Source organism: Salmo salar, chromosome 06 (genome assembly GCF_965601325.2).
Source record: "Salmo salar chromosome 06, fSalSal1, whole genome shotgun sequence".
Lineage (NCBI taxonomy): Eukaryota > Metazoa > Chordata > Actinopteri > Salmoniformes > Salmonidae > Salmo > Salmo salar.
In genome coordinates, this window is record NC_138296.1 from 40,791,622 (window position 1) to 40,817,896 (window position 26,275).

At 42.2% G+C, this 26,275-nt stretch overlaps 5 protein-coding genes across 5 annotated transcripts; 2 read left to right on the forward strand and 3 right to left on the reverse strand.

Moving 5' to 3' along the window:
- Positions 1-693: 693 nt before the first annotated feature.
- LOC123743438 (hemoglobin subunit alpha-4) lies at positions 694-1,845 on the reverse strand. The gene is made up of 3 exons (XM_045720506.2): positions 1,675-1,845; positions 997-1,204; positions 694-907 (listed from the first exon to the last, which is right to left on the reverse strand). Exons 1-3 carry the CDS (start codon positions 1,767-1,769, stop codon positions 779-781), a joined length of 432 nt encoding a protein of 143 aa, XP_045576462.1. The 5' UTR covers positions 1,770-1,845; the 3' UTR covers positions 694-778.
- Positions 1,846-2,966: 1,121 nt separating this feature from the next.
- Positions 2,967-3,981, forward strand: LOC106600318 (hemoglobin subunit beta). The gene is made up of 3 exons (XM_045720507.2): positions 2,967-3,150; positions 3,327-3,549; positions 3,734-3,981. Exons 1-3 carry the CDS (start codon positions 3,059-3,061, stop codon positions 3,863-3,865), a joined length of 447 nt encoding a protein of 148 aa, XP_045576463.1. The 5' UTR covers positions 2,967-3,058; the 3' UTR covers positions 3,866-3,981.
- Positions 3,982-5,976: 1,995 nt separating this feature from the next.
- LOC145879842 (hemoglobin subunit alpha) lies at positions 5,977-6,866 on the reverse strand. Its single transcript, XM_082976585.1, has 3 exons — positions 6,702-6,866; positions 6,270-6,477; positions 5,977-6,160 (listed from the first exon to the last, which is right to left on the reverse strand). The coding sequence occupies exons 1-3, from the start codon at positions 6,794-6,796 to the stop codon at positions 6,032-6,034; spliced, it is 432 nt and encodes a 143-aa protein (XP_082832711.1). The 5' UTR covers positions 6,797-6,866; the 3' UTR covers positions 5,977-6,031.
- A 1,857-nt stretch (positions 6,867-8,723) lies between these two features.
- On the forward strand, positions 8,724-9,689 carry LOC145879843 (hemoglobin subunit beta-1). Its single transcript, XM_082976586.1, has 3 exons — positions 8,724-8,890; positions 9,117-9,339; positions 9,493-9,689. Exons 1-3 carry the CDS (start codon positions 8,799-8,801, stop codon positions 9,619-9,621), a joined length of 444 nt encoding a protein of 147 aa, XP_082832712.1. The 5' UTR covers positions 8,724-8,798; the 3' UTR covers positions 9,622-9,689.
- A 14,432-nt stretch (positions 9,690-24,121) lies between these two features.
- On the reverse strand, positions 24,122-25,272 carry LOC123743441 (hemoglobin subunit alpha-4-like). The gene is made up of 3 exons (XM_045720511.2): positions 25,102-25,272; positions 24,424-24,631; positions 24,122-24,335 (listed from the first exon to the last, which is right to left on the reverse strand). Exons 1-3 carry the CDS (start codon positions 25,194-25,196, stop codon positions 24,207-24,209), a joined length of 432 nt encoding a protein of 143 aa, XP_045576467.1. The 5' UTR covers positions 25,197-25,272; the 3' UTR covers positions 24,122-24,206.
- Between the last annotated feature and the right edge of the window lie 1,003 nt (positions 25,273-26,275).

The following is a 26,275-nucleotide window of genomic DNA, read 5'->3' on the forward strand; positions in this document are numbered from 1 at the left end:
CAACACAGCCACCACATGAGAATTAAAAAACAACAACATTTCAGCACAATCATCCTAAATTATCATAAGAAATGACATGGTGTTTTTGGTATAACAGTAGCCTGACATTATCATGCTATTATTGTCGGTTTGTTATGTAGAATACTAATTAATCATGAAGTGATCTTGCGAGACATATCACCATTTTAAGGAGTGGCAGAGCGTCGCTCCGCTGTACACCCGCAGCACTACACTCCTGATTATAACTGTTGGATGACTTCCAGGGTTTCGAGTAACCACAGCTCCATGAACTAAGTGGCGCATTCTGCTGACTACACTTTTTTTTAAACCATTGCAGCAGCGCAAAAGATTCAATGCTGACCCAAATTCATAGCGGGCTAAAGCCCTGAAAGCCAGGTCCTGGTAATGTCCATGATGGACCGTAATGTCTGGCCACCACATATTGGTCTCAGGCACATTCATTTGGGACTTTTTAAGTTCAAGGTGTATGCAAAGGTGGAGTAAGAATATACATGTATTGTGAAGTGCATCATTTTTATGAGATGCCTTTGAAATACTGTGAAATAGGCTATTAACTTTATTTTATACTTGACTTGACAAATACATTCTACAAGATAATCCAAATATAGCCTACAGTATAAATCACAAGACAATGTAAGACAATTAAAATGACAAACAACAAACACCTCGGTATGAGTTTCAGTTAGGTTTATTGTCAGTGTGCCAATATTGGATGGACATTATTCCTCGGATGACAGCATGACAGCTGAACTCCGGTTTAGCGGTACTTCTCCGCCAGGGCCAGAGCCACTTGCTGCAGGAACTTGTCCACGGACAGGTGGATCTCGGGGGTAAATTCCGCAGGGAAGTAGGCGGCAAAGACCACAATCAGGTTGTGAGCCAGGATCTGCAAAGAAAAAGGGAAATAGATTATTTCACATTTACACAGGTAAAAACTCAGATATTTTTAGTGTTATTTTTTTTAAATGATCTTACCTTGAAGTTGTTGGGGTCCACCCTCAGCGTGGTGGCGTGCAGTTCACTGAGCTTGGTCAAGAAACCAAAAAGGTCGTCCAAGTGTCCAACACAGTCATCGATCTGATTCATGATGGTGATGCCGTGCTTCTTCACTGGATCGGAACCGGGGGCCACGGAAGTCCAGTGGGAGAAGTAGGTCTTGGTCTGGGGGTAGACGACAAGCATCCTGTCGTGGACATTAGAAATCGGGTGAGCCAAAATTAATCTTAAATAATCATTCGTTCAGTGCTCCCGCAACTTATTTTCGCCTACATACACTCATAGAAAAAGTGGATCCAAATGGGTTCTTCGGCTGTCCTATTGGATAACCCTTTTTGTTTCCAGTTAGAGCCTTTTTTGTTCCAAGTAGAACCCTTTGTGTTTCAGGTAGAAGCCTCTGGGAAAAGGGTTCCACATGGAACTAAAAGGGGTTCTACCTGGAACCAAAAGGGTTCTCTACTTGGAACCAAGAAGGGTTCTTCAAAGGGTTATCTTATGGAGACAGCTGAACAACCCTTCTAGGTTCCAGATAGCACCTTTTGTTCTAAGAGTGTAGGCTACGCGTTTATAGCTTCCAAATTGACTGAGTAATTTTGCGCTAATAATTTCAACAGCCTACATGTACTTAGTCTAGAATTTACATCGTTATGTAATTACCTGGAAAGAGCCTGTTCTCCAATCTCATCGGTTTTAGGGAGGATCTTGCCCCAGATGGCCTTCACGTTGGCTTTGTCCTTGGCTGAGAGACTCATAGCTGCGTCTTGTCCGTTTATCCACTTAAATGAAGATGCTGAGAAAATAAGCTTGTGAGCGTGGAAAACTCAGAGGCTGTTTTTATTGAGGCACAAGAAAAGGCACACCCCGATCTAATCTTGGCTCCGCCTCTGATTGGGAATTTGTCCAAGACATGATTCATGTTTTTTATACTTTATAATTATGCAACCGAGCCAATTCAGGTAATGTCCAACATATGACCTTAGCACATAATACTTTCGTTTGTAAAAATGTTGCCATAACAATGCATGCATTTATTTCATATAGATTGAATAACAATGGGTTTTTGAAACACTTAATTCCTCAATATTTTCTTTACAATTAAAGTTTAGTCTAATATTAAGGTCTAATATTAAGGTCTATTAAGGTCTAATATTGCAGCACTCATTGGTGAGTGAGTATAGGCTATGTGATTCTGTAACCTACAAAAGGTTCGATGGAAAAATCGATGGAAAGGTTTTGTTCTGGTAGCAAAACGTTGCCGATGCCTATCCAACACAGTCTCACAATCAATTGTAACAATATATAGGCTACATGCATTGTATTTCAGTGGAGTTAAACAAAAAGCTGTAGTTTCATTGAATGAAATAGGCTAATATCCACATTGAATAGTGTCCAGTTAGAACTTATTCCCCTGATGAAGGCCTAGAAAACGACTTGTCACCAACTGACATTTCCATTAATCATTCAAAAAGAAATATGGAACTTTCAAATGGGTGGGGCCGTCTGAATATGAAGATAAAACACATTTTGAGTCATGCTCTTTCTTCAATAGTTTACTCCAAATCTACGCTTTTCCCTAAATAAACACTTACATCATGAATTAGCATTCTATAAAGATAATATTACAATTCAATGTCAATATTACAACGATCAATTAAAAGAGCATTTATGGCTAAAGGAACCAAAATCCTTTAAAGGTCTGTACATTTTACTTTTTGAAATTATGTTCGATTGTATCATTAAGTATGCATATGTTATTGAAGGCTCATCATGACTTGTTTATTTCATCCGTACTAATTAGAATTTGGTAACGCCTAAATGACCAAGCATTATCTTTAAAGGTGGGATGAAGTTGGCGCAATGCCGATATGTGCCACACTCGAGGACCTTGCCCCCTCAAGACATTCATCCAATCATTTTCTGTGTCCTGTTCAGGGCGGAGATACTGAACATCAATAAATTGGACGTCCCGGGAGACAAAAAGCTCAGGGATCCCTTGTAACATTTTGCAAGTACCAACGGAAATCAACAAACAAACGTCAACATGGTCGACTGGACAGATGCTGAGCGCAGTGCCATCTTAGGGCTGTGGGGAAATATCAGCGTGGATGAGATCGGACCCCAGGCCCTGGCCAGGTACATTCTTATAATATTTACGTAGACATCATTAAATAATAACTTGATAATAGGCTACCTAGAATATTTAGCACTAATTGCGTTGTAGGAATTCGCGGTTTTCACCTTTGGTGCGATACAGACCATGTTGATTGTTAAGTATAATTGTAATGGAAGCCTGTTTTATTTCTTTTTAGACTTCTGATCGTGTTTCCATGGACTCAGAGACACTTCAGCACCTTCGGCAACCTGTCCACACCCGCTGCCATCATGGGTAACCCCGCCGTGGCCAAGCACGGAAAGGTCGTGATGCACGGACTGGACAGAGCTGTGCAGAACCTGGATGACATCAAGAACGCCTATTCAGCACTGAGCGTGAAGCACTCCGAGAAACTGCACGTGGATCCCGATAACTTCAGGGTGAGTACTAAACGTTATCAGAAAATACATATAGCCTAATATTATGTTCTTCATACAATTATTATATATATTTTTTAAAGATATGACCAATTAGCCTAGGAGACACATAGTCTTATGCATTAAATAGCGGTGTGAGCCGACGTAAAGTTTATGCCAATATTCTTTTACTGTCCCCTCTCCACAGCTCCTCGCTGAATGCATCACCGTGTGCGTGGCCGCCAAGCTCGGTCCCGCCGTTTTCAGTGCTGATATTCAGGAAGCCTTCCAGAAGTTCCTGGCTGTCGTTGTGTCCGCTCTTGGCAGACAGTACCACTAGAGCATCACTCGACAGCATCAATATGGAAGAGAGACGACACTGCAACTCCAGTCTGTTAGGCTGGAAGCTGTGCCATAGCTACACATATTGAAAATAATAAAATACATGTAAAAGCATTTATCTTTTTGAAGTATTGTTTTTTATGGAAAACGTTCTCCTGCAATTGTACTGATGGCACATGGTTTCTACACTCCAAAATGTGGGGAATGTGAATGAAAAAAACTGTTTTGATGATGGTTTTCATACACGTACTCTGTCCATAATGTAGCGGCCTATGGGATATTCATTGAGGTAAGGAAAGAGGATGGCACAAAATGTAATTGAGTTAATAAAGCCGCATACAAACATGTTTTTTAGCCCTTGGGTTCTGCCATGGAGTTATATTAGAAGTGCCCATCCAAGAAGGCTCAAGGTCATTGGCCACAGATAGAACGTCATCAAATCACGTTATATCTACAATAGCTTTGATTGGACTGATCATCAGTCATCATCAATTGTCATCAAGTTGACAATCTACTGACAAATCCTTTTTAATCCTTGTCATATGAAGATAAATAATGAAGAGAAATTATAGATAAAACGTATCGGTGCTTATCGGCCGTTGGACATAAACATTCCACAACAAGTTGGAAATCGCAAATTCAACAATGAGTCGTTTGGAAGGAATCAGTGGATAACTGCAAGCGTTGCAAAGAAACCACAAACGTTAGCCTGCTATTCAATGGAGTGGCTGTGTTTCCCGAGTTCCCACCATAAATCCAGAAAATGCCAGACTTTGATAACAAAGTTTGATGACAACATCTGCCAACCAAGGACCGCTGCGCCACCTTCACAAGGTGAGTCATAACATGTCTTCTATGCTGCTGCATAAATGATGTAACATGCAAGGGAGAAATGTATACTGTATCTAAGAAAGTAATACTTAGTGTATGCTGTGTAGAAAGCTGTTAGTAGCCCATGTGCCTCACCCTAATAATGTGGTCTATTTTCTCCAGAGCTGGATTGTAAACACATCGTTCGTGACGGGGTGTGTGGTGTTTGGCTACCTTGTTTGAACAGCTTTGACAGTGCTACTGATAGTGGTTGTGGTGCTTGGCTTGCGCGTTCAAATTCAGCACACACAACATTCTATAATATAATTGTGTTATTTGACGTGTCAATTTAAAAGCGTATTTAGTGCTTCAAATAGTGTTATATGACGTATCTTTTTTTGTCAGGTAAAGACCCAAACGGCATTCAATGTGCATCAATTCACGTAGTCCCATCAAACAAAGTTTGCGGTGCAAAACTGTAGATGAATTTAAATACTCATGTGTCATCTTTTTCCCCATATGTTAGGCTATGTCTGCGCCTAACCTGCGGGCAAAACCAAGCCCGCGGGTAAAAACAATCAGGAACAAGGGTGTGCAACAAAAACCCGAGAGATTATACTACTAGTAAGCCTACTAGACTAAATATCAACAAATGTATTAAACAATACACGTTTGTACGAAATAGTAAAACCATTTAACTTACAGACATTTAGGATCAGAGATGCGCAAGGATACTTTATTACAACATTTAAAAAATACTCATGTATCAAAATAAACTACAAAATGCCACGGTGCCGAAAGGTGTTTTGGTTGAAAGAAAGTCGAGGCATGGAACTTCTAGAATGAGTGTTTGTGTTCGTTTTTCAAAGTCGATTTCAGTTCCCCCACCAAATTCTCTGCGTTGAAAATACAAAATAGCCTATTCTAGTAAGTATCTTGCTGCAAATTAAGTATCTTGCTGCAAATTACATGGTCATTTTCCAAAGTTATTAAAATATTTAATTCATATAGGTCTAAAATACATTTGTTTATCTCTGAATAGGTTTTCATTGTGCCTCTACCGTCTTCATACAGTCCATTCAGTTTACCAAGCACTATCTGGAACTACTCCATATTCATCACATATTAAATGAGGTCAGCAAAATTCATGTTACACGTATTAGATAGGCTAACCAAAGTTATGGAGAACATAGAGAGCTAGTGGATGGTGCGCCTAAAGCAATATTTAGTACTATTTAGAAAGGGATCCTTTCTCAATGATGGTGAACTGTGGTGGAATAAGGACACAGAGGACATAACTTCATTCATTGCCTGTTTATTTTGTGATAACAACAGAGCAGGAACCATGATGGTCTTATCTGTATTTGTCAGCCAGGGCAGCGGACAAGGCTGCAAGGAATTTATCCACAGCAATGTGCACTTCGGGAGTGAAATCCGCAGGGAAGTGAATAGCCAGGGTCACAAGGATGTTGTGGGACAGAATCTGAAAAGTATATTTTAAAAGTTAATATTGAAGGATTAAGCGATAGCAACAAACAGAGTTGATGTCGAGAGTGATCAATAAACAGACAATAGGTTATCTGGGGGCAAACCTTGAAGTTTCCAGGGTCAACGCGCAGCTTGAAGGCGTGCAGATCGCTGAGAGCACTCAGTCCACCCACGAGGTTGTCCATCAGTCCGACAGCATTACCAATTGCACCCATGATGACGGCTCCATGCTTCTTGACTGGGGCAGAGCCGGGGCTCAGGTCAGCCCAGTGGGAGAAGTAGGTCTTAGTCTGGGGGTAAGCAGTCAGCATCCTGCAAAGGAAGGTACAGAATAGTTCGTACTATAGGCGTTTGTATTAGATGCTGAACTTATAAGCATTACGCGTATCAGATTTCTCCCATCGTCTGTCTACAATATAATGAAAGTAGTTGACTTATTGTATGTTAAAAGGCTTATTTGGGGTCGGCACATAGGCCGCTGTCAGTAGGTTAAACACAACCATTCTCATCAGTCTTTCATTAATAAGAAGACTTACCTTCCCAAAGCCTCAGCGCCGACGACATCTGCCTTTCCTTTAATCTTGCCCCAGAAGGCATTGACCACAGATTTGTCCCTTGCTGTCAGACTCATTTTGCTCCTTTGATTGACCTGTATTAAATCTACGAGAAATGAACTGAAGAAGATGACTGCCTATATATACAACTAGGACCCTTTATATTACAGTAGAGCGGCAGACACGCCCAGCTACTAGGGTACACCCCCCTTACACTGCAACCATCTTGGTCAAAATCCAATAGTAAGATCTGTTTTTTTAATCAAATATTCATATTTGATAAAAAAAAACCAAAAAGCTTAAGTTAGCGTTTTTATATTAAACTTCAATAACATGTCAGTGGTCAGTTTCTAATATCCATCATTCATTTTGTTATTTTGCGCAATGTAAATACATGAATTGTAGGCCTACCAGATGCAACAAATGTACAGTTTGATTGATAAAGATTATTTTGTTGCATAAAACGAATTATTTCAGTGTGATCAAGCATATTTCCAATAGGTTCATTCTAAAGTTGCAGCTGCTTTTGCCAAAATAGCCAAATATTTCATTTATAGTTATTTAGGATATAAAATGAAATTTAGCCAATTAACGTTAAATAATGAAAGAGTAAGAACCGTTATTTTGGCTTTTATGAAATATTAAGTTTGAATTTCCATATTAAACCCTTCAATAAGATGTCATATGGCTATGTTAATAATAATAATATCCATCATTAGGCCTAATTAACTTTGTTTCTTTTTGTAGTCTACAATTTAATGACTGTACTGTAACACAAAGCATTTAAATCAATTGCACCAGATGAAACAGATGTCAACAATTTTACAAATGTTTTTGATAAAGATAATTATTACCATTATTTTATTTTTTCGTTGCATAAAACGAAGTCTTTCAGAGTAGCCTAACCGAGCATATATTTCCAATAAGTTAATTCAAAAGATAAAGCTTCTTTTGCCAAAATAGACAAATATTTCATTAATAGTTCATTGGCTATTTGAAATTGTATAGGCCTAGATTATGACGCAAATGTCGTTCTATCCTACATAATGTTAAATAATTAAAGGTGGACTATATATATTTCATTGTAGAGTTCTATAATAGATCTTACATTGGTAAATGAAATTGCAAAATTCAAATCCACCTTCAAAGACCTGCATTCAATTGGAAAAATTGTATTCAAAGTGACGTGTTTCACATTTATTTCTTCTTTAACCTTTATTTAACTAGGCAAGTCAGTTAAGAACAAATTGTTATTTACAATGACGGCCTGTATGTATCTGTGATATGCCTACTCTGGGGTTGGAAGTTGGATATGATCCCCAATTATAAGGTTGATTGGACTTCGAATGATGATCGGAAGAAGAAAATGTCAGAGACAGACAGGTCAGGCGAGGACATGGGTACCCACCTATCTGCAAATAATACAGGACATTCCTGCGTATCATTTTTAATGTCTTGAAATTAATCACTTAAAATGGGCGGAACGGTCTGAATACCCCGATAAAAAAGGAAGCCATCATTTTGTCGTAGATAAGAAACTGTGCCAAATTGTAGGCCGGAATTGGCTGAAATTATCACATTTTCCAAATTCATACAAATGTTTAGTGATTGCATCACTTTCTATTTTTTCATTTGTGTAGCCTTATACACTGCAATGAAGGAAATGTAATCTACGGAAGATTTTTGCCATAACCTTGCTTTTAGTCTTGCATCAGTTGGATAAATTAAAACTGTTTTAGATAATGATCATGCGAATTTTGAAACGTTGGTAACCGAGATAAAACTATATAGGCCTATTTACATATGCTTCCAGGTTTTAGGATCTAACCTACAGACTTGATTCTGTAACAACTAATAAATTAACATTTACTGTTTAACAGATAAATGATTATAATTTGTCAAGTTCGAGAGCTGTAGCGCTCACTTGGCCAATACTAATCTTTACCAGAGCCAATCATATGCGCCGCCTCCAGTGGGCGGAGTGCACTCATAAATATAAGTTGCAGACAAAGTGTCTCCCTACACAATACATTGATTTGTTTTATCTTGTTGCAAAACCGGAGATCAAACACTGACAACATGGTTGACTGGACAGACGCTGAGAAGAGCACCATCAGTGCTGTCTGGGGCAAAGTAGATATCAATGAGGTCGGACCACTGGCTCTGGCAAGGTAGGTCATGGCTTCAGCCTCATTCAAATATATTATCTAAAATAGTTTATAGTGGAGATGTTCATGAGTAATTATAACACTATTATACTTGTCCTGTTATCTTATTACTATTAATATTGAGTTGATATTGTTAAGTTTGAATGGAGCATGTTAGAGTATTAACTAGGCATATCATTGAAATACATTTGAAAATAATCCACATATTTCGGTGTTCTTGCAATAACAGAGTCCTGATCGTCTACCCCTGGACTCAGCGTTATTTCGGCTCTTTCGGAGATGTGTCCACTCCCGCAGCAATCATGGGCAACCCCAAAGTTGCTGCTCACGGCAAGGTCGTGTGTGGAGCTCTGGACAAAGCTGTGAAGAACATGGGCAACATCTTGGCCACATACAAGTCACTGAGCGAGACGCACGCCAACAAACTCTTCGTCGACCCTGACAATTTCAGGGTATGCCTTCTGTCTTGAGAAATAGGCTTATATTTTAGGCTTTCCTGATGTAAGCCTACACATATAACAATCAGAGCAACACGTCTAATTACAAAGGTAAAACAAAAACGGCAGTCTTACTTAACATCGTCCTTCTTTGTCTTTTGTCCACAGGTGTTGGCTGACGTCCTCACAATTGTCATTGCCGCCAAGTTCGGAGCCTCTTTCACTCCTGAAATCCAAGCAACCTGGCAGAAGTTCATGAAAGTGGTTGTCGCAGCTATGGGCAGTCGGTACTTCTAAATGCCCTCCAGACAAGTGATTATGTTCTGACATCCCTGCCTGAGTGAAAATAAAGACATCGACACAAACCATTGTATTTGTATTTATACAAATTGTTTTTTTTTAAATAGATACTGTCCCTGGACAGTTCCACCACAAAATTGTTAACATCAATATTTTAGGCTATACCCTATTTGGAAGTGGAGTTTCCCAGAGTCTTCGTAGCCTTAAGATCATTACTAGAATCTACTTGTCTTTAGTAGCCGAGTCGTTTCCCAGAGGCCTCATTGGTAACGTGGCTCTTAAAAACGCTCTTAAAAACCTTTGCACATCTACGAGTGATCCAGACCCCTAATAGAGCAGCCAAGGTGCATGGTTAGATGCTTTTTTTGCCCATCCGCGTCCTTTCATTTACAGAAGATCTCTGCTAAACCTAGAATCAAGATGTTAAGTCTGTCTGTGACTGCAGATAACATCAGCACGAAGCCGACAACAAAAACAAAGTTGCCGAAGTATCTGCAATTGTTATAAACATGTGAAGGATAAAATTATTCTTCAAATGAAAACCGAGATGACTGTATTAAAACAGGCTTTATATGCCCATGTATGTAGGCTATTTCAATCATATTGAACTCAATTTAATGTTCAATCAATTGAGTTATATTTTGCCACTAGTACTTTTTGCCTCAATGTTTTCATGATGTGTGACATGTGCGCAATGATGTGCTCAATTTGTGATTTAGTCCATTATTATTGCCTAAAGCATAATAAGTCGCCTCAATAGGCTATTTGCAGACATAGTCAAAGTTATTGCCTACACAACCTAGGTTTACCTGTAGTCAAGTCTGACTTGGTCAAATAAGCAGTCAAATTGTATTCATTGAAAATCATGAACGAGCTCTTGATCATTGTCGATTGATAATTAATAAACCAGATGTTTGCTAAAGCAACAATGGTAATAACATCGTTGTTGGTTTTATAGGCCTATTGGAATACCAACAAGCTCCTGAGATCTGCATAGCAAACGTAGCCTTCTCTCACTGATAATGAATTTATTCAAATCTGAAATGTAAAATGTTACATTGTGTTGTTATCTTACATCTTGAAGACATCTTACATCCTATTCTCATGTTAAACATGGTTGTTTGAGTCCTGATTCTTTCAAATATTTAATACAATTATACGAAGATATGTGTGCAAACTATAGGCTATGATCTGAGTCTATCCCAAGATAGCAAATAAGGTTGGTATGCTGCAGTCAACTGGGGGGAAAGTTCCCAAGATGGCCCCATTTCACAATAGTTCCATAAATGGCCTTGTGTGGTTATCTGGCCAGTTACAGCAGGGACATCAATCACGTGATCCTGCGTGTAGGCCATATGACAATACAGAGTCATGTCTCCCCACAGCATACAATTCATTCGGAAAGTATTCAGACCCCTTGACTTTTTCCACATTGTGACATTAGAATTATTCTATTCTAAAATTGATTAAATTGTTTTTCCTCCAATCTACACACATTACCCCATAATGACAAAGTGAAAACGTTTTTTGGAAATGTTTGCAAATGTATAAAAACTAAAAACTGAAATACCTTATTTACATAAGAATTCAGACCCTTTGCTATGATACTCGAAATTGAGCTCAGGTGCGTCCTGTTTCCATTGATCATCCATTACCTGTGGTACATTCAATTGATAGGACATGATTTATGATCTATATAAGGTCCCACAGTTGACAGTGCATGTCAGAGCAAAAACCAAGCCACAAGGTCGAATTGTCCGTCGAGCTTCGAGACAGGATTGTGTCGAGGCACAGATCTTGGGAAGGTTACCAAAACATTTCTGCAGCATTGAAGGTCCCCAAGAACAAAGCGGCCTCCATCATTCTTAAATGGAAGAAGTTTGGAACCACCAAGACTCTTCCTAGAGCTGGCCACCCGGCCAAACTGAGCAATCGGGGGAGAAGGGCCTTGGTCGGAGAGTTGACCAAGAACCCGATGGTCACTTTGACAGAGCTCCAGAGTTCCTCTGGGGAGATGGGAGAACCTTCCAGAAGGACAACCACCTCTGCAGCACTCCACCAATCAGGCCTTTATGGTAGAGTGGCCAGACGAAAGCCACTCCTCAGTAAAAGGAACATTACAGCCCACTTGGAGTTGCAAAAGTCACCTAAAGGACTCTCAGACCATGAGAAACAATATTATGTGATCTGATGAAACCAAGATTGAATTCTTTGGCCTGAATGCCAAGCGTCACGTCGGAAGGAAACCTGGCACCATCCCTATGGTGAAGCATGGTGGTGGCAGCATCATGCTGTGGGGATGTTTTTCAGCAGCCGGATCTGGGAGACTAGTCAGGATTGAGGGAAAGATGAAAGGAGCAAAGTACAGAGAGATTATTGATGAAAACCTGCTCCAGAGAGCTCAGGACCTCAGACTGGGGCTAAGGTTCACCTTCCAACAGGAAAACGACCCTAAGCACACAGCCAAGACACAGCCAAAGTGGCGCAGCGGTCTTCAAGAGGCGTCACTACAGACACCCTTGTTCGAATCCAGGCTGTATCACAACCGGCCGTGATTGGGAGTCCCATAGGCCGGCACACAATTGGCCCAGCGTCGTCCGGGTTTGGCCGGTGTAAGCCGTCATTGTAAATAAGAATTTGTTCTTAACTGACTTGCATAGTTAAACAAAGGTTAAATAAAAATAATAAAAATGCAGGAGTGGCTTCGGGACAAGTCTCTGAATGTCCTTGAGCGGCCCAGACAGAGCCCGGACTTGAACCCGGTCGAACATCTCTGGAGAGACCTGAAAATAGCTGTGCAGCAATGCTCCCCATCGAACCTGAAAAGAGCTTGAGAGGATCTGCAGAGAAGAATTGGAGAAACTCCCCAAATACAGGTGTGCCAAGCTTGTAGCGACATTCCCAAGATGACTCAAGGCTGTAATCGCTGCCAAAGGTGCTTCAACAAAGTACTGAGTAAAGGGTCTGAACACTTATGTAAATGTGATATTTCCGGGGGGGGGGGGGGGGTTGTTGTTCTGTTTTCATTAAAGTTGTATTTATTGTTTCCTTTTTTCCACAAATAAACAAATAAAACAAAAATAAAACATTGTACAGCATAAAAACATTGAGCTTGACATCATAACATATCTTCCAATATAGCACATATACACAGTCAAATAGTATTTCACAGGTTACAATATAGAACTAAATGGGTTCACAAGCACAAGTAATCACCTCCCAGTCTTAGAAACATGACAAAAAAAACACGTCCAGGTTCTAGAATTTTCGTTTCTACCAGTGATCCTAGCAAGCATTTGTTCATAAGATGCTACCTCCAACATTGATTCTATCCACTGTTTTATAGTAGAAGTCAGCTGTTCTTTCGCCCAAGAGACATTATCTAAAATGGCACCGGAAGAAATGGCAGCACTTTTACGGGCACCTAACCAATTGTGCTATTACGTGTTTTTTATCACGTTATTTGTAACTTATTTTGTACATAATGTTTCTGCCACCGTATCTTACGGCAAAAAAGAGCTTCTGGATATCAGGACAGCGATCACTCACCTCGGATTAGACAAAGATTTTTTCTTCAACAAGCAGGACTCACAGGATGTACTTCAGACACCCAACAAGGCCACAATCCTCATCATTGGCAAGAGAAAGAGACACAGGTACAAAGGACAAAGAGCGGGGTGCCTTGTAAGGATCTGCCGACGGTCGAGTGGAAAACCTGCCTTTACCGTCCGTAGTACTTGCCAACGTACAATCATTGGACAATAAATTAGATGAGGTACGATCACGAATATCTTACCAACGGGACATCAAAAACTGTAACATCTTATGTTTCACTGAATCATGGCTGAATGACAACATGGATATTCAGCTTGCGGGATATACGCTGCACCGGCAAGATAGAACAGCACAAGGGGGGGGGGGTCTGTGCATATTTGTAAACAACAGCTGGTGCACGAAATCTATGGAAGTGTCTAGGTTTTGCCCGCATGAAGTAGAGTATATCATGTATCTACGGCGGAGATACAATCTTCGGCAAAATCATTCGCAAGGAGATTCCTGCAAAAATATTATTTGAAGATGATCAAAAGAAGGATTACTTTATCCTATCCTAGGTATTCCTTAAAGAGGATATATATAATATATATATACACACATACGCAACCAGCAACCTTTCACTTAACCGCTAGGCTACCTGCCGCCTAGTAGTACTGTCATTTGTAATCACCTAGCCTGCCATTTTTAAGGAAAATCTAGACCCATGTCTAACACTGTATTTTTTTAATTTGTTTGAGACGCTGGAATCATAGTTATCATTTCCATCTGAGATATATGATCGACAGTCTAGACTAAAAAGTAACAACGCGGTTCTCTTCGTAGAGCTTGAACGTCGTCAGCGACACTAGCTAGTAGCGTATTAATAACTTTATTTGCCAAGAGAGTTTTCATCAATACTTTTTTGTGGCTGTTTATTTACCACCACAGACAAATGCTGGCACTAAGACCGCACTCAGTCAGCTGTATAAGGAAATAAGCAAACAGGAAACTGCACACCCAGAGACGGCGCTCCTAGCGGCCGGGGACTTTATTGCAGGGAAACTTAAATCAGTTTTACCTAATTTCTATCAGTATGTTAAATGCGCAACCAGAGGGAAAATAAATTCTAGATCACCTGTACTCCACACACAGAGATGCATACAAAGCTCTCCCTCACCCTCCATTCGGCAAATCTGACCACAATTCTATCCTCCTGATTCCTGCTTACAAGCAAAAATTAAAGCCGGAAGCACCAGTGACTCGGTCTATAAAAAAGTGGTCAGATGAAGCAGATGCTAAACTACAGGACTGTTTTGCTAGCACAGACTGGAAAATGTTCCGGGATTCTTCCGATGGCATTGAGGAGTACACCACATCAGTCACTGGCTTCATCAATAAGTGTATCGATGACGTTGTCCCCACAGTGACTGTACCTACATACCCCAAACATAAGCCATGGATTACAGGCAACACTTGCACTGAGCTAAAGGGTCGAGCCGCCACTTTCAAGGTGCGGGACTCTAACCCAGAAGCTTATAAGAAATCCTGCTATGCCCTATGACGAACCATCAAACATGCAAAGCGTCAATACAGGACTAAGGCTGAATCGGACAACACCGGCTCCGACGCTCGTCTTATGTGGCAGGGCCTGCAAACTATTACAGATTACAAAGGGAAGCACAGCCGCGAGCTGCCCAGTGACACAAGCCTACCAGACGGGCTAAATCACTTTTTTGATTGCTTCGAGGCCAGCAACACTGAGACATGCATGAGAGCATCAGCTGTTCTGGACGACTGTAGCCTACTTGAGTAAGACCTTTAAACAGGTCAACATTCACAAGGCCGCGGGGCCAGACGGATTACCAGGATGTGTACTCCGAGCATGTGCTGACCAACTGGCAGGTGTCTTCACCAAGTCCCTGATTGAGTTTAAAATCCCAACATGTTAAAGCAGACCACCATAGTCCCTGTGCCCAAGAACACTAAAATAATCTGCCTAAATGACTACAGACCCGTAGCACTCACGTCCGTAGCCATGAAGTGCTTTGAAAGGCTGGTAACGGCTCACATTAATTTGCATACCGCCCAAACAGATCCACAGATGATGCAATCTCTATTGCACTCCACACTACCCTTTCCCACCTGGACGAAAGGAAAACCTACGTGAGAATGCTATTAATTGACTACAGCTCGGTGTTCAACACCATAGTGCCCTCAAAGCTCATCAATAAGCTAAGGATCCTGGGACTAAACACCTCCCTTTGCAACTGGATCCTGGACTTCCTGACGGGCCGCCCCCAGGTGGTGAGGGTAGGTAGGAACACATCCGCCACTCTGATCCTCAACACTGTAGCCCCACAGCGGTGCGTGGTCAGTCCCCTCCTGTACTCCCTGTTCACCCAAAACTGCGTGGCCAGGAACAACTCCAACACCATCATTAAGTTTGCCGATGACACAACAGTGGTAGGCCTGATCACTAACAAGACAGCCTATAGGGAGGAGGTCAGAGACCTGGCCGGGTGGTGCCAGAATAACAAACTATCCCTCAATATAAACATGACAAGGAAATGATAGTGGACTACAGGAAAAGGAGGACTGAGCACGGCCCCATTCTCATTGATGGGGCTGTAGTGGAGCAGGTTGAGAGCTTCAAGTTCCTTGGTGTCCACATCACCAACAAACTAGAATGGTCAAAACACACCACGACAGTCGTGAAGAGGGCATGACAAAGCCTATTCCCCCTCAGGAAACTAAACATATTTGCCATGGGTCCTCAGATCCTCAAAAGGTTCTACAACTGCAACATCAAGAGCATCCTGACTGGTTGCATCGCTGCCTGGTATGGCAACTGCTCGGCCTCCGAACGCAAGGCACTACAAAGGGTAGTGCGTACGGCCCAGTACATCACTGGGGCTAAGCTGCCTGCCATCCAGGACCTCTACACCAGGCGGTGTCAGAGGAAGGCCCTACAAATTGTCATAGACCCCAGCCACTCCAGTCATAGACTGTTCTCTACTACCGCATGGCATGGCAAGCGGTACTGGAGCGCCAAGTCTAAGACCAAAAGGCTTATCAACAGCTTTAACCCCCAAGCCATAAGACTCCTGAACAGGTAATCAAATGGCTACCCAGACTATTTCCATTGTGTGCCCCCCCCCCCCTCCTCCCCGCTGCTACACTCTGTTTATTATCTATGCATAGTAACTTTAACTATACATTCATGTACAAAATTTCTCAAAAAGCCTGACTAACCAGGGCCCTCGTACTATCTGGATTGTGTCCCGCCACGCCCCACCCGCCAACCCCTCTTTTACGCTGCTGCTACTCTCTGTTTATCATACAGTTGTAGTCGGAACTTTACATACACTTAGGTTGGAGTCATTAAAACTCGTTTTTCAACCACTCCACAAATTTCTTGTTAACAAACTATAGTTTTGGAAAGTCGGTTAGGACATCTACTTTGTGCATGACACAAGTAATGTTTTCAACAATTGTTTACAGACAGATTATTTCACTTGTATCACAATTCCAGTGGGTCAGAAGTTTACATACACTAAGTTGACTGTGCCTTTAAACAACTTGGAAAATTCCAGAATTCCAGTACAAATCAATCCCAGAACAATCCCATCAATCCCAGAACGGTTTGCAAATGCACATGGGGACAAAGATCGTACTTTTTGGAGAAATGTCCTCTGATCTGATGAAACAAAAATAGAACTGTTTGGCCATAATGACCATCGTTATGTTTGGAGGAAAAGGGGGAGGTTTGCAAGCCGGAGAACACCATCCCAACCGTGAAGGACGGGGGTGGCATTATCATTTACATTTACATTACATTTAAGTCATTTAGCAGACGCTCTTATCCAGAGCGACTTACAAATTGGTGCATTCACCTTATGATATCCAGTGGAACAACCACTTTACAATAGTACATCTAAATCTTTTAAGGGGGGGGGGGGGGTTAGAAGGATTACTTTATCCTATCCTAGGTATTCCTTAAAGAGGTGGGGTTTCAGATGTCTCCGGAAGGTGGTGATTGACTCCGCTGTCCTGGCGTCGTGAGGGAGCTTGTTCCACCATTGGGGTGCCAGAGCAGCGAACAGTTTTGACTGGGCTGAGCGGGAACTGTGCTTCCTCAGAGGTAGGGGGGCCAGCAGGCCAGAGGTGGATGAACGCAGTGCCCTTGTTTGGGTGTAGGGCCTGATCAGAGCCTGAAGGTATGGAGGTGCCGTTCCCTTCACAGCTCCGTAGGCAATCACCATGGTCTTGTAGCGGATGCGAGCTTCAACTGGAAGCCAGTGGAGAGAGCGGAGGAGCGGGGTGACGTGAGAGAACTTGGGAAGGTTGAACACCAGACGGGCTGCGGCGTTCTGGATGAGTTGTAGGGGTTTAATGGCACAGGCAGGGAGCCCAGCCAACAGCGAGTTGCAGTAATCCAGACGGGAGATGACAAGTGCCTGGATTAGGACCTGCGCCGCTTCCTGTGTGAGGCAGGGTCGTACTCTGCGAATGTTGTAGAGCATGAACCTACAGGATCGGGTCACCGCCTTGATGTTAGTGGAGAACGACAGGGTGTTGTCCAGGATCACGCCGAGGTTCTTAGCACTCTGGGAGGAGGACACAAGGGAGTTGTCAACCGTGATGGCGAGATCATGGAACGGGCAGTCCTTCCCTGGGAGGAAGAGCAGCTCCGTCTTGCCGAGGTTCAGCTTGAGGTGGTGATCCGTCATCCACACTGATATGTCTGACAGACATGCAGAGATGCGATTCGCCGCCTGGTTATCAGAAGGGGGAAAGGAGAAGATTAATTGTGTGTCGTCTGCATAGCAATGATAGGAGAGACCATGTGAGGATATGACAGAGCCAAGTGACTTGGTGTATAGCGAGAATAGGAGAGGGCCTAGAACAGAGCCCTGGGGGACACCAGTGGTGAGAGCATGGGGGTGCTTTGCTGCAGGAGGGACTGGTGCACTTCACAAAATAGATGGCATCATGAGGGAGGAAATTTATGTGGATATATTGAAGCAACATCTCAAGACGTCAGGAAGTTAAAGCTTGGTCGCAAATGTGTCATCCAAATGGATCATGAGAACATTTCCCAGACTAATTGTAACTAAATACAATTAAAAAATACTCTTCCAAGATGGCGTAGCAGTTCAGGCATCCTTTACCCTCCTCTTGTTGTGTCCCGTGTATATATATATATATATATATTTACATATTTTTCTTCGCATTATCTTTTTTTTTTTTTCCTTCTAAAACTCAACCTCAAAGCACTCTCCTGCAACCCGCCTCACCAATTTAAAAAAGAAAGTATTATTTACCTCAAATCCGAAATCCACAACAGAAGCTAGCCAGAGGTTAGCCATTTTCACTGGCTAACGTTGGAGTTCAGCTAGCCACGGTTAGCTGTCCTCAGCTATCCGTTAGCTCGAAAAGCTATCGCCAGTTTTTTGTACAGCGCGACTCAGACCAGAGCATACCGGACCTATTCTCTCTCCTTTTCCCGATTTCTACTGCAGGCTCAGGACATTTACACCTGGATCTTGCAGCTAACTAGCTGCTACCTGAGTGACTATTGGCAACGTCGGTCCCGGAATTAACACACATTATCCCGGAGCTAGCCAGCTGAAGAGTTCCGTCAGCCACTCGTGGGCTTTTCCTGAGCTAGCCAGCTGAAGTGTCCCCTGGGCTACAATCACCTATCCTGACCCGCTTTACTGCCGATGCGGAGCCCCATTGGGCCCTCACGACTGGACCTCCGACGTTATCTGCCCGAGGGAGTTATCGCGACGTAACCTGATCGCCCATCTGCGGCCCACTAATCGTTAATCGTTAGTTGTCTTATCGGCTGCGATCTGAATAGGTCTATCGGACACTTTTCCTGGGCCACTATAACTAACTATTTTGCCAACTTGGACTGGTCCCCCCTTCCACACGGAACCCCACTAACCCACAGACGGAAACGCACGAGGTGGCTAAAAACAGACCTCCCTCGATCTTCCACCAGCTTGCTACCTATGGCCCGGCTAGCTGTCTGAATCTCACTGGACTCTTTGATCACTCGGCTAAGCATGCCTCTCCTCAATGTCAATATGCAATGTCCATTGCTGTTCTGGTTAGTGTTTATTGGCTTATTTCACTGTAGAGGCTCTAGCCCTGCTCATTATACCTTATCCAACCTCTCAGTTCCTCCACCCACACATGCTATGACATCTTCTGGTTTCAATGATGTTTCTAGAGACAATATCTCTCTCATCATCACTAAATGCCTAGGTTTACCTCCTCTGTATTCACATCACACCATACCTTTGTCTGTACATTATACCTTGAAGCTATTTTATCGCCCCCAGAAACCTGCTCCTTTTTCTCTCTATTCTGGACGTCACAGACGACCAATTCTTATAGCTTTTAGCCGTACCCTTATACTCATTCTTCTCTGCTCCTCTGGGGATGTAGAGGTGAATCCAGGCCCTGCAGTGCCTGGCTCCACTCCTACTCCCCAGGCGCTCTCTTTTGATGACTTCTGTAACCGTAATAGCCTTGGTTTCATGCATGTTAACATTAGAAGCCTCCTCCCTAAGTTTGTTTTATTCACTGCTTTAGCACACTCTGCCAACCCGGATGTCCTAGCTGTGTCTGAATCTTGGCTTAGGAAGTCCACCAAAAACTCTGAAATCTTCATCCCTAACTACAACGTTTTCAGACAAGATAGAATGACCAAAGGGGGCGGTGTTGCAATCTACTGCAGAGATAGCCTGCAGAGCTCTGTCCTGCTATCCAGGTCTGTACCCAAACAATTTGAACTTCTACTTTTAAAAATCCACCTCTCCAAAAACAAGTCTCTCACCGTCGCCGCCTGCTATAGACCCCCCTCGGCCCCTAGCTGTGCTCTGGACACCATATGTGAACTGATTGCCCCCCATCTATCTTCAGAGCTCGTGCTACTAGGTGACCTAAACTGGGACATGCTTAACACCCCAGCCATCCTACAATCCAAGCTTGATGCCCTCAATCTCACACAAATTATTAATGAATCCACCAGGTACAACCCCAAAGCCGCAAACACTGGCACCCTCATAGATATCATCCTAACCAACGTGCCCTCTAAATACACCTCTGCTGTTTTCAACCAAGATCTCAGCGATCACTGCCTCATTGCCTGCACCCGTAATGGTTCAGAGGTCAAACGACCTCCACTCATCACTGTCAAACGCTCCCTGAAACATTTCAACGAGCAAGCCTTTCTAATCGACCTGGCCCTGGTATCCTGGAAAGATATTGACCTCATCCCGTCAGTAGAGGATGCCTGGTTATTTTTTTTAAATGCCTTCCTCACCATCTTAAATAAGCATGCCCCTTTCAAGAAATTTAGAACCAGGAACAGATATAGCCCTTGGTTCTCCCCAGACCTGACTGCCCTTAACCAACACAAAAATATCCTGTGGCGTTCTGCATTAGCATCGAACTGCACCCGCGATATGCAACTTTTCAGAGAAGTTAGAAACCAATACACACAGGCAATTAGAAACGCCAAGGCTAGCTTTGTCAAACAGAATTTTGCTTCCTGCAACTCAAACTCTAAAAAGTTCTGGGACACTGTAAAGTCCATGGAGAATAAGAACACCTCCTCCCAACTGCCCACTGCAATGAGGATAGGAAACTCTGTCACCACCGATAAGCCCACTATAATTGAGAATTTCAATAAGCATTTTTCTACGGCTGGCCATGCTTTCCACCTAACTACCCCTACTGCATTCAACAGCACTGCACCCCCCACAGCTACTCGCCCAAGCCTCCCCCATTTCTCCTTCTCCCAAATCCATTCAGCTTATGTTCTGAAAGAGCTGCAAAATCTGGACCCCTACAAATCAGCTGGGCTTGACAATCTGGACCCTTTCTTTCTAAAATTATCTGCCGAAATTATTGCAACCCCTATTACTAGCCTGTTCAACCTCTCTTTCGTGTCGTCTGAGATTCACATAGATTGGAAAGCAGCTGCTGTCATCCCCCTCTTCAAAGGAGGTGACACTCTTGACCCAAATTGCTACAGACCTATATCCATCCTACCCTGCCTTTCTAAGGTCTTCGAAAGCCAAGTCAACAAACAGATTACCGACCATTTCGAATCCCACCGCACCCTCTCCGCTATGCAATCTGGTTTCAGAGCTGGTCATGGGTGCACCTCAGCCACGCTCAAGGTCCTAAACGACATCGTAACCACCATCGATAAGAAACAATACTGTGCTGCCGTATTCATTGACCTGGCCAAAGCTTTTGACTCTGTTAATCACCACATCCTCATCGGCAGACTCAGTAGCCTTGGTTTCTCAAACGATTGCGTCGCCTGGTTCACCAACTACTTCTCTGATAGAGTTCAGTGTGTCAAATCGGAGGGCCTGCTGTCCGGACCTCTGGCAGTCTCTATGGGGGTACCACAGGGTTAAATTCTTGGGCCAACTCTTTTCTCTGTATACATCAATGATGTCGCTCTTGCTGCTGGTGAATCTCTGATCCACCTCTACGCAGACGACACCATTCTGTATACTTCTGGCCCTTCTTTGGACACTGTGTTAACAACCCTCCAGACGAGCTTCAATACATACAACTCTCCTTCCGTGGTCTCCAACTGCTCCTAAATACAAGTAAAACTAAATGCATGCTCTTCAACCGATCGCTGCCTGCACCTGCCCGCCTGTCCAGCATCACTTCTCTGGACGGTTCTGACTTAGAATTTGTGGATAACTACAAATACCTAGGTGTCTGGTTAGACTGTAAACTCTCCTTCCAGACTCACATCAATCATCTCCAATCCAAAGTTAAATCTAGAATTGGCTTCCTATTTCGCAACAAAGCATCCTTCACTCATGCTGCCAAACATACCCTCGTAAAACTGACCATCCTACCAATCCTCGACTTCGGCGATGTCATTTACAAAATAGCCTCCAATACCCTACTCAACAAGCTGGATGCAGTCTATCACAGTGCCATCCGTTTTGTCACCAAAGCCCCATATACTACCCACCACTGCGACCTGTACGCTCTCGTTGGCTGGCCTTCGCTTCATAATTGTCGCCAAACACATTGGCTCCAGGTCATCTACAAGACCCTGCTAGGTAAAGTCCCCCCTTATCTCCGCTCACTGGTCACCATAGCAGCACCGACCTGTAGCATGTGCTCCAGCAGGTATATCTCTCTGGTCACCCCTAAAGCCAACTCCTCCTTTGGTCGTCTCTCCTTCCAGTTCTCTGCTGCCAATGACTGGAACGAACTACAAAAATCTCTGAAACTGGAAACACTTATTTCCCTCACTAGCTTTAAGCACCAGCTATCAGAGCAGCTCCCAGATCACTGCACCTGTACATAGCCCATCTATAATTTAGCCCAAACTACTACCTCTTCCCCTACTGTATTTATTTATTTTATTTATTATTTTGCTCCTTTGCACCATATTATTAAGATTTTAAATTTGAACTTTCTTCAAATTATAATTCTACCATTCCAGTGTTTTACTTGCTATACTTTATTTACTTTGCCACCATGGCCTTTTGTTGCCTTTACCTCCCTTATCTCACATTATTTGCTCACATTGTATATAGTCTTATTTTTGTCTACTGTATCATTGATTGTATGTTGTTTTACTCCATGTGTAACTCTGTGTTTTTGTATGTTGTCGAACTGCTTTGCTTTATCTTGGCCAGGTCGCAATTGTAAATGATAACTTGTTCTCAACTTGCCTACCTGGTTAAATAAAGGTGAAATAAATAAAAATAAATAAATAAAATATTCACATGGAGATCCAGTGAAAACAAAAATCGGACATTGATTGATTTCTTGATTTATCAAGCTGAGTTCCTTCTCTCAAAGCAGCGCAGTGATGCTGTCCAATCAAAACGCTGCTGGAATTATCAGTTGACCACACATACCATCAATGGATAAAATAATTCTAGAATGTATAGGCTACATACAACGCATCATCCAAACTGCATGATTAACTATGCCTACACATACTGTAAGTGGCTAAAGGAAAATGTTCTATTTTTAAAATACTAAAACACCAAATTAGGCCTACCTTATTATAAATTAGGCCATCATCACTGTCAATGATAATGATCATTCTTCACGTTGCACAGGTGAAATGTCCATGCTGCATGCATGCCAACCATTTGATCCAATCAGTATCATGGGAAAGTGCATTTCGATTTTCTTGAATGATGTAAGGGTGGCTAACCGGCCTAACTAATCACATTTTAGGACAGACGGAGTAAATCAACACAGCCACCACATGAGAATTAAAAAACAACAACATTTCAGCACAATCATCCTAAATTATCATAAGAAATGACATGGTGTTTTTGGTATAACAGTAGCCTGACATTATCATGCTATTATTGTCGGTTTGTTATGTAGAATACTAATTAATCATGAAGTGATCTTGCGAGACATATCACCATTTTAAGGAGTGGCAGAGCGTCGCTCCGCTGTACACCCGCAGCACTACACTCCTGATTATAACTGTTGGATGACTTCCAGGGTTTCGAGTAACCACAGCTCCATGAACTAAGTGGCGCATTCTGCTGACTACACTTTTTTTTAAACCATTGCAGCAGCGCAAAAGATTCAATGCTGACCCAAATTCATAGCGGGCTAAAGCCCTGAAAGCCAGGTCCTGGTAATGTCCATGATGGACCGTAATGTCTGGCCACAACATATTGGTCTCAGGCACATTCATTTGGGACTTTTTAAGTTCAAGGTGTATGCAAAGGTGGAGTAAGAATATACATGTATTGTGAAGTGCATCATTTTTATGAGATGCCTTTGAAATACTGTGAAATAGGCTATTAACTTTATTTTATACTTGACTTGACAAATACATTCTACAAGATAATCCAAATATAGCCTACAGTATAAATCACAAGACAATGTAAGACAATTAAAATGACAAACAACAAACACCTCGGTATGAGTTTCAGTTAGGTTTATTGTCAGTGTGCCAATATTGGATGGACATTATTCCTCGGATGACAGCATGACAGCTGAACTCCGGTTTAGCGGTACTTCTCCGCCAGGGCCAGAGCCACTTGCTGCAGGAACTTGTCCACGGACAGGTGGATCTCGGGGGTAAATTCCGCAGGGAAGTAGGCGGCAAAGACCACAATCAGGTTGTGAGCCAGGATCTGCAAAGAAAAAGGGAAATAGATTATTTCACATTTACACAGGTAAAAACTCAGATATTTTTAGTGTTATTTTTTTAAATGATCTTACCTTGAAGTTGTTGGGGTCCACCCTCAGCGTGGTGGCGTGCAGTTCACTGAGCTTGGTCAAGAAACCAAAAAGGTCGTCCAAGTGTCCAACACAGTCATCGATCTGATTCATGATGGTGATGCCGTGTTTCTTCACTGGATCGGAACCGGGGGCCACGGAAGTCCAGTGGGAGAAGTAGGTCTTGGTCTGGGGGTAGACGACAAGCATCCTGTCGTGGACATTAGAAATCGGGTGAGCCAAAATTAATCTTAAATAATCATTCGTTCAGTGCTCCCGCAACTTATTTTCGCCTACATACACTCATAGAAAAAGTGGATCCAAATGGGTTCTTCGGCTGTCCTATTGGATAACCCTTTTTGTTTCCAGTTAGAGCCTTTTTTGTTCCAAGTAGAACCCTTTGTGTTTCAGGTAGAAGCCTCTGGGAAAAGGGTTCCACATGGAACTAAAAGGGGTTCTACCTGGAACCAAAAGGGTTCTCTACTTGGAACCAAGAAGGGTTCTTCAAAGGGTTATCTTATGGAGACAGCTGAACAACCCTTCTAGGTTCCAGATAGCACCTTTTGTTCTAAGAGTGTAGGCTACGCGTTTATAGCTTCCAAATTGACTGAGTAATTTTGCGCTAATAATTTCAACAGCCTACATGTACTTAGTCTAGAATTTACATCGTTATGTAATTACCTGGAAAGAGCCTGTTCTCCAATCTCATCGGTTTTAGGGAGGATCTTGCCCCAGATGGCCTTCACGTTGGCTTTGTCCTTGGCTGAGAGACTCATAGCTGCGTCTTGTCCGTTTATCCACTTAAATGAAGATGCTGAGAAAATAAGCTTGTGAGCGTGGAAAACTCAGAGGCTGTTTTTATTGAGGCACAAGAAAAGGCACACCCCGATCTAATCTTGGCTCCGCCTCTGATTGGGAATTTGTCCAAGACATGATTCATGTTTTTTATACTTTATAATTATGCAACCGAGCCAATTCATGTAATGTCCAACATATGACCTTAGCACATAATACTTTCGTTTGTAAAAATGTTGCCATAACAATGCATGCATTTATTTCATATAGATTGAATAACAATGGGTTTTTGAAACACTTAATTCCTCAATATTTTCTTTACAATTAAAGTTTAGTCTAATATTAAGGTCTAATATTAAGGTCTATTAAGGTCTAATATTGCAGCACTCATTGGTGAGTGAGTATAGGCTATGTGATTCTGTAACCTACAAAAGGTTCGATGGAAAAATCGATGGAAAGTTTTTGTTCTGGTAGCAAAACGTTGCCGATGCCTATCCAACACAGTCTCACAATCAATTGTAACAATATATAGGCTACATGCATTGTATTTCAGTGGAGTTAAACAAAAAGCTGTAGTTTCATTGAATGAAATAGGCTAATATCCACATTGAATAGTGTCCAGTTAGAACTTATTCCCCTGATGAAGGCCTAGAAAACGACTTGTCACCAACTGACATTTCCATCAATCATTCAAAAAGAAATATGGAACTTTCAAATGGGTGGGGCCGTCTGAATATGAAGATAAAACACATTTTGAGTCATGCTCTTTCTTCAATAGTTTACTCCCAATCTACGCTTTTCCCTAAATAAACACTTACATCATGAATTAGCATTCTATAAAGATAATATTACAATTCAATGTCAATATTACAACGATCAATTAAAAGAGCATTTATGGCTAAAGGAACCAAAATCCTTTAAAGGTCTGTACATTTTACTTTTTGAAATTATGTTCGATTGTATCATTAAGTATGCATATGTTATTGAAGGCTCATCATGACTTGTTTATTTCATCCGTACTAATTAGAATTTGGTAACGCCTAAATGACCAAGCATTATC